Source organism: Vulpes vulpes, chromosome 4 (assembly GCF_048418805.1).
Source record: "Vulpes vulpes isolate BD-2025 chromosome 4, VulVul3, whole genome shotgun sequence".
NCBI lineage: Eukaryota > Metazoa > Chordata > Mammalia > Carnivora > Canidae > Vulpes > Vulpes vulpes.
Genome location: NC_132783.1, coordinates 111,344,893 through 111,357,596, shown reverse-complemented (window position 1 = coordinate 111,357,596; position 12,704 = coordinate 111,344,893). Strand labels below are relative to the sequence as shown.

The window sequence follows — 12,704 nt, the reverse complement described above, 5'->3', positions numbered from 1 at the left end:
ATTCTATCACTCCAAAATAAAAGGTTACAAATTTGTTTTCCCTAGGTGCTTCCTTATAAAAATCAATTCTTTTACCGATAATTTATATGATAATTTTTTTGGTTAAAAAGACCACTGTGTAACTTTGAACAAGTCATTTAACCTCTCAGACCAAGCACTCTACTGTATCCTTTCTATTCAAAGTGTGGTCTACAAACCAACAGAACTGGCATCACTTGGGAGCCTGTTAGAAATGTAGAATATCAGGCCTACTATACTCTGGTATAGGACACTACTCTACCCCAGACCTACTGATTCAGAATCTGCATTTTAACAGGATCACATGTGATTGATATACATATAAAAGTCTGAGAAGCACGACTCTATACAGTAAGATAAAGAGGTAACTAATCTTAAGGACTCTTAATACTGACTTTTCTGAAAAATTGATCTGATAACATTGGAGACTGTATTACTTATGGCAACAATCAGCTACAGCTGAGTCGCAGCTACTCTATTAGATAGGGCATGAACTCTCATTGGCTGTCCTAGTCTTCACCTAGCCTTCTTCATGTATTTATGTTAACTGCTTGGCCTCTATTCAGCCTCTAATCTAAACCAGATTCCAATCAGAATTGAGGAAGTACCTTTTAAGTAAAAAAGGGGTGCCTTTGAGGTAAAAATTCATTAGCTGTTTGTATCTTTAGGTGAAAGAAAAAAATGTTCATTTACCTTGATGGGAAATAGTGCGGTCCAGGTAGGAAGTAAGGGTGATGAAAAGAGAATCGAGGCGGTGTCCCAAACAACGTGGCTGGATGGCCAAGGGGAGGAGCCTGGTATACGTGTGAGTGTGGAATAGGAGGAGCCTGGGGGATTGGTGCACTTCTGGGACAAGTGGAAACGCTGGGATACTCCTTAGGAGGTTGGATGGTTGAGGTTGCAAATCTGGCATGGGCAGTACTTGCACTAGTTGGAATCCTGTTGGTGTTCTCCAGAGAGACAGGCGTGGGTCTCTTCACAGAGCAACTGGCTCCAGAATGCAGCCGATGAGTGTCTGTTTGGGAGGGCCCAGCAAAGTGCTGGGGTGGAAGTGCTGGGCGGAGGGGCAGATTTGGAGCCTGGACGGCCACCTGGGCAGTACTGGAGACGCTGGGCTGGAAAAGTGAGATGGGGCTTGGGCGCTGGACTGCAGGTGTGGGCAGCTGGATGGCAGGTGGGGCATCACCTTTAGAAATAAAAATAGCATAGGTCTGGCATTAATTGATTTGATCCATGTTTTTCTTTTTTCAGAATTTAATAAACTGTACAACCAGAAGTCTTCACTAACCACCTTACTTTATAACTTTACTACATCAAACCACTCTATTTCCTTTATAGTATTTGAAAAAATCAGTCACTTTGTTCACCTATTTTACATTTTTTTCTCTCTCTTTACCATCTAGTTCTAAGTGACAAGAGAGGAAAGACCTGTTCTGTTTTACTCCCTGCTGTATCCCTAGGGCTCAAAATTCTGTATGGCACAGAACAGGCCCTCAACAAATATTTTTGAATGGATAAACAAATGAATAAAATTGAGTGATTGAGGGCACCCCAGTTGGCTCAGCGGTTTAGTGCTGCCTTCAGCCCAGGGTGTGGTCCTGGAGACCGGGGATCGAGTCCCACATCGGGCTCCCTGCATGGAGCCTGCTTCTCCCCCTGCCTGTGTCTCTGCCTCTCTCTGTGTGTGTCGCTCATGAATAAATAAATAAAATTAAAAAAATAATAAAAATAAATTGAGTGAGTAAAAGATAAATACATACAAATGCTAATGTGTATATATGAATGTTTCTTTAAAAAATTGTATGAAACTACTGACAGTGAAGGAACACTCATCTGAGAGAAGGGACAGGGCAATGGGGCAAAAAGAAAAGCTACACTTTCATTATGTATCTATCGGTACTGTTTGAATTTTCTACTGTCTAAATATATTAACTTTACTTTAAATATTGATGTGTCAGTGTGGTATATGGGTCATTTTTCTACTATTTCATATACTTCTCTATTTTAAACTAAATTATAAATGACATTTAATTTTTTGATTGAAAAAATAATCAGTAAAATTATTTCTGCTTTATTGCAGTCACTGTCAGTGTGATTACAGAACAGGATTTGCCACAGGTTAACAATTTGTGAAAGATATGAAAGGAGTATTATTGCAGCAAGGCATAACCAATATGGCAGAATTTTTTAAAGTAGGTGAAACAATCACGTTCTTGAACAAGAGATGACTACTAATTGAGTTACTGAGTTATCCAAATAACACAGTTAGCCTAAAGTTAACTAAACTTTTCCAAAGAAACAGAGAGAGAAGCCATAGCAATACAGTCATGATCTGGTTTATTCCAATACAGCTAGATCTCTGTTAATATAGAAGATGCAGTTCAATAACAGATTCTATGATTAGAAATGTCTCTTGAGAGGCTGAGAGGAATGTACATTTTCTCTTAGCCTCGCCCAGCGAAGGCCTTTCCTTCCTTTTTTCTCTCCAGATAAGGAATGTAATATTCCTCTTAAACCTGCAGGTAGGGAATTAAGGGATATATCTCTCTGTTTCAGAGATGGCCCCTGATCCAGTGAAGTACAGACAATACAGGGATAGGGTGTAAATGAAGCTACCCTGATTCTTAGTTTATAGAGTTATGTGCCCTCCCATCTGTGAAGTTACAGCCTTAGGACTTTCCTGATCAATGAAACATAAAGTAATTTCCCTCTTCCATGTTCCCTTAGAACACACAAATCTATAACTTATCACAAAATCGTATAAATCTTTGTTATTTGCTTATCTGCCATCCCTACCACAATCACAAAACTGAAAACTTAAGAGCAGGAACACTTTCATTCATGTCTGTGTCCCAGTATTTGGCGTGGAATTTGGCTAATAATAGTTAAGAAAGCTATGACTAGATGGGGAAAAAAAAAAACCCTAACAAATAATCTATAACTGATATAGCACTTCTACCACTGATCTGGTGTGAGGAGAACTCCCTTCTCTAAACAACTAGGAAGCCAGGCTGACTTATAATTGAATTATCACTGCACTCAAGACATCTCCTCCTAAAATCTACCTCTCACACAGGTTTCTTAGTCCTCAATAAAGAAGTATGATCTTCCTAGGCAAAGGGAAGAAGCTACACAGACCAACTGATATTATTTCAGTTACTGAAGAAGGAAGGGATTCATCTTTTAGCTGACATGAAACATTCTTTTTAACCAAAGATATTTCTATAAAAAAGCAGTACGAGGGATGAGATGATAAATCATGCATTCCTTTAATTCAATATTCACCAAGTAACTAACATATGTCAGGCACTGTTTTGGTCTGAGATTAAAAATAAAATAGATACATAGAGAGTTATATAGAAGTATAATGAAGATGTCCTAAATGTTGAATTCTTGTTGCTAAGCAGGCAGTTAAAGTCTGCAACATCTAGTCATCTTCATAAACTGTCAGTGAATAGAGAAGACTTGTGGGAAGGGCAGAACTCTAATGTATCAAACTTCAGATAAGATACGGAAGACTAGCCAGTCACCTGTTTTCTCTTCTTCTAGCACATAGCTAAATTATCTTTCCCAGCCTCCCCTGCAGTCAGAGAAGTTGCCATGTGGCCAAGAGCAACCCAATGGAAGGTAGAAGAGATTGTACAACTTCTGAGACTGGCCCATGAAAAACTTTCATGCATTATCTTGCACGCTTTTTCCCCTCCTGCACACTAATCCAGTGGCCTTGGATGCTACATATTAATGATGGCAGTGCCACAGAGTAGAAGTCTGTGTCCATGAGTCTGTGAAGTCTGTGTCACTCCTTCAAAGACAGCCATATACTGACTAGAAATACCTATTTAGAGTTTAAATAGATAAAAATAAACCACAATTCTGTTTAAATGATTATGTTTAGGTATTTGTTAAAGCATTATCTAATCATTACATAAGATAAAGAGCAGAATTCTAGATCTATAGTATAGTACAACAGTAACAAAAAAAGTCACTAATTTTCAATAATCTCCTGCTACCTCTCCCAAGGGGTTTTTCCACTGCCTATGCTGACTGGACAGAGGGTGCACCTAGGCTTTTGTTGTGTGACTGGGATAAACAGTGGAGGAGTGAAGAATGGTAGAAACTGAGAACAGACCAAATTTCTCTACAAGAAAAAGCTACATGGAGGTAGTAAGTAGCGAAGGACTAGCATGTGGCTGAACAAAGAGAAAAGGAGGCAGAGAGAGAAGGAGAGGAGAGAGAAATAGAGTAACAGGCAGAGACATTAGAGACAGAGATGGGGAATGGAGAATTGGGACAATCAGGCAACTGATTAAAAAAAAAAAAAAGGTGGGATATTGGAGAGAGACCATTGTAATGAAGAGCCTCAAGATGACTTACTATATGTTGAACCATGTGCTTCTTCCTTTCCTGCTTCCTCAAGGAAACCTACAATAAAGAGCTATATCACTTATCAAGGAATTTTTGAGCCAGATTCGTTTCTCATGGACATGATACCTTGCTGGAATGGATCCTAAGGCCAAGAGAAAATCAGCTTTTTTTTTGGATTATAACAGTATCAGAATAATGGAGGTTTTTTGGTTTGTTTGAATTAAACAAGAAAAGGTAGGTAACGTGAAAAGGCATGATATGTCTACTACCAAACATCTGAAATAGTAGTAAACTTTTTAAATTAAAAATTTAGAGAAAATGTGAATTCTGGAGAGTGAAGGACATCAACTGAGTGACAGTATAATAAGGTAAACCAATTTCAGGCTTCAGAAATAAAATGTAAGGAACAAAATAATTTTCCAGAAAACTCCTATTCATATAAAAGTGACATTCAAAAGTTAGGCTAAAGGCAGCCCTATTCATATAAAAGTGACATTTAAAAGTTAGGCTCAGTGGTTTGGCGCCGCCTTTGGCCCAGGCCCTGATCCTGGAGACCCTGGATGAGTCCCGCGTCGGGCTCCCTGCATGGAGCCTGCTTCTCTGTCTGCCTGTGTCTGTGCCTCTTTCTCTCTCTGTGTCTCTCATGAATAAATAAAAAATCTTAAAAAATAAAATAAAATAAATAAAAGTTAGGCTAAAATAAGTATGGCTTCTACCAGAGTTCTAGAAGACTTTAGAACTTTAGAAACTGAAGTTTAAAGTCAGCTTAAACTTTAAAATAAACAAATTTGATATTTAATATAAAATGAAAATGTGGCATAACCAGCATCAAAGACATTTGATAAAAGGAATACATCTAAAAAAATTCTAGACTACAATGCTGTAATCATTTGGAAATGAGAAAGAGGAGAGGAGCTTGGGAATGTGAAAGACAGAGTGAACATAATGCATTGGTCATAGAAATAATAACAGACAAGGTACTACAGATTCTATCAAAGAAATAGTAAAATTAGTTGTATTGGTATCTATCCTTTCTACAACTACCTTATAAGCTCTTTGACAAGGGACTAAAGATACCTTTGTATTCTGTCTCAAGCACAGAGTTTGACCTATATTTGGTGCTAAATAAACATTAGGAGGTGGGGAGTAGGTAGACAGGCATGCAAATATGACAGTGGAATATACTGTAGACAGAAAACATCTGAGATGGAAATATTCACCAAAACAAGGGAAAAAACCAAACTGCATTGCTAGATTTCAAATAGATTGACTCAATGAGATAAAAATGTGCTAGGAGGGATCCCTGGGTGGCGCAGCGGTTTGGCGCCTGCCTTTGGCCCAGGGCGCGATCCTGGAGACCCGGGATCAAATCCCACGTCGGGCTCCCGGTGCATGGAGCCTGCTTCTCCCTCTGCCTGTGTCTCTGCCTCTCTCTCTCTCTCTCTCTGTGACTATCATAAATAAATAAAAATTTTTAAAAAATGTGCTAAGATGATACAATTCATAACAAATAACTGCTTATTAGAACAAATAAGTTTCTTAGAATACACAGTAAAATGAAATAAGTTTGAGGACCAAATAATGGATAAAGACTACTAGAAAGTGCATGAATTCTGTACACGAAATATTAGGCAGCAGTGATCACAGTATACTTAAATTTAAGATCCTAACCAGAAAAGACAAAAAAGTCCATCCTGGGGTTATTAGATTTTTGGAAATACAGATGTTGGCTAGGGGAAAAAAGGCTAATAGGGATAAGTAAAATTAAGAGTTCATTAAAAAAAATGAAAGTTATTTTATATTATGATGCTAAAAGCCTAGAAAGAAAAAAATGCGCCTCAAAAATCAGAAAGTTGTTATTAGTTAACTGACCAAATCAAAGAGAATCCATCAAAAAGGAAAGACATCTTTTATTTTTTATTTTTTTTGAAAGACATCTTTTAAAGATGATAGTATTGTCTAAATGTGTAAAACTAGAAGCTCAACTGTGTAGGTGCAAATAAAAATTAGGCAGTCGAAAGGAAAATTGAAGGAGTCACATCTGAGGGACCTCAAAGCCAATACTACATGACTCTTACAGAAGGAAGAAACCCAGTGGAATCAGTGGACTAATCATTACAATATAAAAGGCAATGGAAAGAAGAGAATAAAGATTCAATAAACTCCTTCCAACTAAAGAAGACTAAGATTTCTGAACCCCAACTCATTTTCATTGCAGATAGGTTAAGAATATATACATTACTATGGTATAATTGCAAGTTCACAGAGTGTTCTAGTCCAAATTGACAAAATTAATATAACTAGATCTTAGGTGACATTCACTAAGAAACTCAGTCAGAACTGAGAAAATATTAGAAGTAGATACAAATGATCTCATATGGCATTTAACCATAGGCAGAAGCAGAAGGAAAAGAGGTCTTAGAAAAAGGAATAAAGAGAAGAAATATAAGTTATGAAAGCAGAAATTATAAATAACATAGGAGACAAAACAAAGTTAACACTTAACTTGAAATACAAGATTAAAGCAAATACTACCAAATATTGAAGTGTGGAAGTTCCTGACTATGCTGGGGGAGAATGGGACAATAGAATGAGCTTTCTGCATCTATCTCTTGATACTAGATATCTTGACTGTGGCTTTGTTGCTGTCAATTGCTATAATGATACATAGAAAAAAATTGAAAATGTGTAATATTCTCAGAAGTCGATTTTTAAGATATCTAAATCTCTCAGCACACAGGGGGGCTTTATTACCAGAAGGGTAATAAACTGGAAAGCAGTGGAAACTAGAAAGAGCAGTAGTTTTAGGACAAGTAATAGTAAGTATTGAATGTACAAAGCTCTGCCTAAGAGATGGTTAAAATAGGTTCTAGAAGAACAAACCCATGATGGACAGCCCTACAAGTTACTAAGATACTAGTTTCTCAACTTTAGATTCTTAAAAGGAACAGACAGGAATCCTATAAAGAACTGGTAATAGAGCAGAAATTTAGGGAAAGACAATATTAAAGAAACAAATATTTGGTAGAAAAGAGATTACTTCCACTGCTTTTCTAGAGCAGTGAGAGAATGAATGATCTTAACACATCAGTCATGATTGCTAAATTCCAGAACAGGATGCTCTATATCCCATTAGCAAGGTATTCTTTTATGCTGATAGTAAAAAGATACTCCTATTTCCTATTGAATTACCTCAGTCATTTCCTGCATTATCTTATCTGCCTAATCTATGGGCTTATCCTGATTTGGTTAAAAGGTCTGAGATTTTACACATGAAACATTTGCTACTCTGGCAAACCAAATGCTTTCATGTCTTCTGTACCTTTTCCTTCTCTGAGTTCATGTTTTTACTTTCTTCTTGATTTTTTTTCCCTTAATATTGTTGTTTTAACAATTCTTAAGCTAACAGAAACAAAATTTCAACTTAAGGTAAAATTTTCACACAGCTATTTAAAAATTCATAATCTACAACTAAAACAAACTCACCAACTGGATGAGTGATGGTGTTCTGTAGGCTGGGAATTACCACAGAGTAGGTAGGTGAGCGATAAGGATATATTGTTGTAGGATTTGTAGAGATGATATTCTGTGTGGTACCAGAAAATACATTGGAAACACTTAGAGGGAAGCGTTTTCGCTTCCCTGGACGAGGTTGATAAACCCAACCTGTAGAAGAAGATAAGTGATTTTTAATTTGAACATAAAGATCCTATTTAGCATTTAAATAGTTCTTTTCACAATAAAAAAAAAATCCAAAATACTTCTAAATTTAAGAAAAAACATAAGTTATTGCCTAAAGATCTTTTCCAGCTTTATTATGCAATTTCTGTGCATTTTAATATCCATATAGCTCCTAACTAGTGGTTAATATTGTAACCCGTAAGTCAGAGGAAGAGTGAGGTTAAGTGTCTTATATCCAAAGACATATATTGAATCCACAGTAACATCAACATTAAAGACATTGAGTTTGAATCTCAAAGTTTTTCCTTTACCTATAAAATAATGCCCCTGTAAGATATTACTCATCTCCTCCTGTTCCCTCGCTTTCAATGAGATTCAATTGTCTATACCTTACATGGAATGGTCACTAATGACCAGTTACTAATTTTATGCCTACCTTAGGAAGAGCCATTCTCCTAAACTTGGCAGTCTCAAGTTCACAAATCACCCAATTTCCTTCCAAAGTCAGGATGGTGAAGTTTAACAGTTTGCAGCCACTGAATAACCAGGAGAATCACTGGTTCTCCATAACACCCCAAACCTTTCTGCTCATATTTTTTTAAAAAAACTATTATTTTCCCATCATGCATGATCATGTTGACCATACACTTGCCTTTACATATGCTTAATCTAAACATCCTTGTGGCTGAGGAGTAAATCAGAAATTGTTTCAAACTACATTATCATGAGGATAAATTTATAAATTAAAAGACAAAACTGTGTCCTGATAACCATATAACATTAAAATGGAGCACGGTGTCAATCCCTCCATTTTCATTAAGTGTATGATGCATATTTGTTTCTGTTGCTATAATTTTAACTCTTCATTTTCTAATATATTTGCGAAATTGTAGCCTGAACTCTGGAGTTTTACCTTCATTAAATTCATATCAGTATATTTAATCAAAACTACAGTAAAATTATGTCCCCTGGTTTGTTATCAATTGGCAATATGAGACCAGATATTCCTCTACTTGGTTCTATTTAAGGAAACGTATGCCCCGTATCAATTCAATCATTACTATAATATTAGCCATTATTCTCTTTATCGTACATATCAGACTAGAAAAAAAAATGATGCATTTTTGTCTTTCAGTCTCAACCTAAACTAATCTTTACCTAAATAAATTTAGAAAAAATTAGAAAGAGGTTTTGTTTAATTCATTTGATTACCAGGAAACTCCTCTCTGTGCTTTTCTTTAATCTTTTGTGCTTCATCATAATAGGGTTTCTTTTGTTCTTCACTAAGTTTGTTCCACTCTAACCCGAGCTGGACACTGATTTCTGCATTGTTGGCTGCTGGGTTAGCTTTGGCTAGTGCTGGCCGGTGAATCCTTGCCCAAACCATAAATGCATTCATGGGTCGCTTCACATGACCATTTCTGTCCTTACTGAAGGGAGTATCTGGTATTCCTACATGACAAAAATTAAGAGACTGAATTAATGTGCCACACACGCACACACACACACACACAATGTTAAAGTGAAGTGCGCCTTCAACTATATTTTTTAACTGGAGAAAATATAGTCAAAGAACTGCCAGTATTCCAGAATGCCTCATGACTCCTGAACTCAGCATTCTAAACTATAGCTTAGAATGACTCTTCTTTTCCTCAAAAAGAATAATATTGTTGAAGATATTGTAGGAGTAATAATGTTGAAGAAACAGTAAACTGCTGGCTTGTTACTTCATTGCGCTTTAGTAATACCTCTACCAATAATTAACATTTAGTTTCTTTCCCATTAAAAATACTCTATTACTGAGGGACAGGATCTATGACTTATTCATGACTATAATCCTAGCGCTAGCTACGTTTTCCCTAAATGTTTACAGGAACTCATTTACATGCCCCTGTAGTGCCTGTTCAAGCAAACAAATTAATAATACAATACTATAGTCTATTTCATTAGGAAGGTGAAGCTTTTGCCAAGGTGGGTCATTGATACTAATCCTATGTCCTGGGAGGAAAAAACAAAAGAAAAATAATAAAAGTGGCTTTTTGAGAGTCACATAATCGGGTGAAATTACAATTTTAAAAAGGTGGCTAAATTCATGTCTCTTATGTAATTCATCAAAAACAACTCTCTATAAACTTGTCTCTAGTTAACTTGATATATAAAAGTTTCTTAAACGCACAGAAGTCTAAATTACTATAAGGAAAGCTTTTCCTTTCTCTCCTTTAGAAAATAAAGTCTATAAAACCAAGAGGGTGAGATCAGTAAGGAAAATAAGAAAATAAGAAAAAAAAATATGTTAATTAAAATATGAACTGATGATTAATGATTTTTCATGACATTCATTAGCATAAAATTGTCTGAATTAAATCTTAAAGAATTTTCTAACTACATATTCGTAAATAATGGGTAGAGATAAAATACCTATTTGTAGTCATTACTGCTAACTATAGTCATTTCTTAGAAAACATTTTCTAGCTTATTCTAAGTATTTTAAGTTTCTATATTTCCATAAATCCTTAGCTTTTAGAATACTAAAGTGTTACATTTATCATGTACTGTTTTCTTTGAAAAATGTTTGCCATTGATTTTTAAAGAAGACAAATCGCCTCCTGAATCACAAATTCAGTATAAACTTTTGATTATAAATTTTTTCACTAAGCACCATTTGAAGTTTTCTTGATGCCTATAAAAAACATTGATCTACTGTAATAGTGTATTATAGTACACTATATATAATAGTACCATAATACACTATTATAAAGTGTAGCATAGAAACTGACGGCTGAGATAGCTGTGTGACCTAGTGAGGAAACTTTGATTTTGTGGATAAACATTGGTCACCTCTCAATCTCATCATTCACTGGGCCTTAGAACAGATTTTTTTTAAAAGTGCTTGGGAATCTTGGAACAGGTTAGTGTACTTTACTGGTATATGTACAAGTCAATTGGAAGTGATACCTGTGCAGACTTTGCCCTGTAACGAATCAGGTCCGTGATTTTATTTTTATAGCTTAGGCTTCTGAACTGCTGACATATCAGCTAGGGGGCCACACAGACGAAGTGTGAAAACCAGATTCCCCTGCCGTCTAATACCTGCATCTGAGGGAAGCACGGTGAGCGGGACATCTTTGGTCTCAATTTTTACAGAAGGCTCCAGTAAAGATTGCATTTTAATAGGCACTGGCGTCAAGGGGACCTTGGTCAACCGTATCAGCTCTGAAGGTGGAGGTCCCTGAAACTGGATCCGGGCCCCAGGGGGGACCGCGTGGAGAGTCAGAGGGATCCTGAGATCTTGCTGGTGGGGCCCAAAGGCGCTGGACGGCTGGGCCAGGATGACCTCCTTGCTGCCATGGACCAGGCCATTGGACGCGGGCTCCCCGCCCGGTCTGCAGTCCTCGCGGGGCCCCTCGGGCTCCTCCGTTTTGATGACCCCTTCTCTGACGGCCGCCAGGTTTTTGCCTTCCCCGCCTTGCGGCGCGTCCCTCGCGACCGCCTCCGCCTCCAGCCTGCCCTTCTTCTGGTCCCCCCGGCGGCCGTCGAGAGCTGGCCCCGGGCCTTCCAGCTTGGCCGCCCTGGAGGCCCGAGGGCCCCCGTCCGCAGGCCTCCGCGTCCCCGCCGACAGCGACGGCTCCGAGCCGGGGCCCTGCTCCTGCTTCTCCGCCTTGACGAGCAGGGCCCGAGGCTGCGCCGCGTGCAGGTCGGGTCTGCAGGGGGCGCCGTCGGACGCGGGCGGCGGCGGCGGCGGCGGCGGCGGCAGCAGCAGCAGCTCGGGCCTCAGCTGCAGCAGCCGCGCCTGCGCGGGCGAGGGGACGCCGCCTTCGTCCCGGGCCTGGGCCAGCGGTGGCCCCGGCGGTAGCAGCAGCACCTGCTCGGGCTTCACCTGCAGCAGCCGCCGTGCCGCGGGCTGTACCCCCGACGCCTGGGCCTCCCCGCACGACGAGGCCACGGTCGCAATGGCGGCCGCGCACGGGGTAGGCGGCGACGGCGGCAGCTCCGCGGCCGCAGCCCGAAAGGAGGCGCCCTCGACCGGCGGCTGGGGAGGAGCAGGGCGGAGCGGGCGCGGCGGGGTCGTCCGCGGCAGTTGGCGCGGCTGGGGCGGCGGCTCCGGCCTGGCCCTCTCCATGGGGGGGAGGGGGACGCCCCGGCCTGGCCCCGGCCCGGATTGTGAGCTCAGCCGTTTGTTGGCGACCTTCCCCCTCCCCCTTTCGGTTAAGACCCTTCCAAGGGCCTTGCTACCCAGAACCCTACGCGGTGCCAAAAGCGGCCCTGGGGCTCGGCCTCGTCCAATCACAGGTGTCGCTGTTCCCTCGGCTGTCCAATCACAGGCGCATTCTCCGGCCCCTCCCGCCCTCCGCTCCGGCCGCGTGCTGAGCCCTCGAATCACCCGCGGCGGCCTGCGCTGTGCCTCGTGCTGCCCATTTTCCCCCGTCTGACTTGGCGTCTCTTCCGGAGTTCTCAGCCAGCCGTTGTCCTTAGTTACCCCTCCCCCGCCCGGGAGCCCGACAATGGTGTTGCCAGGAAACGGTGCGGTTCCACTCCGCTGACCTCCAGGGGAGGAAGTCGGGTGAGCCCCTTCCGCAGGGTGGGGCACCAGGCCGTGTACGTGCGACTTGCCCGGCCTGAATACAGCAAAAGGCCCCGGG

At 40.2% G+C, this 12,704-nt stretch overlaps 1 protein-coding gene across 2 annotated transcripts in view; it reads right to left on the bottom strand.

Moving 5' to 3' along the window:
- Positions 1-12,184, bottom strand: part of SOX30 (SRY-box transcription factor 30) — a 29,375-nt gene extending 17,191 nt beyond the window's left edge. The window contains exons 1-4 of one of the 2 annotated variants that reach the window (XM_072756742.1): positions 11,155-12,184; positions 9,277-9,516; positions 7,870-8,049; positions 712-1,204 (exon numbers count right to left, since the gene is read on the bottom strand). In XM_072756742.1, coding sequence (XP_072612843.1) covers positions 712-1,204; positions 7,870-8,049; positions 9,277-9,516; positions 11,155-12,184 — 1,943 coding nt within the window. The remainder of the gene's footprint in view (positions 1-711; positions 1,205-7,869; positions 8,050-9,276; positions 9,517-11,154) is intronic. The other variant, XM_072756743.1, reaches the window with a different exon arrangement.
- Between the last annotated feature and the right edge of the window lie 520 nt (positions 12,185-12,704).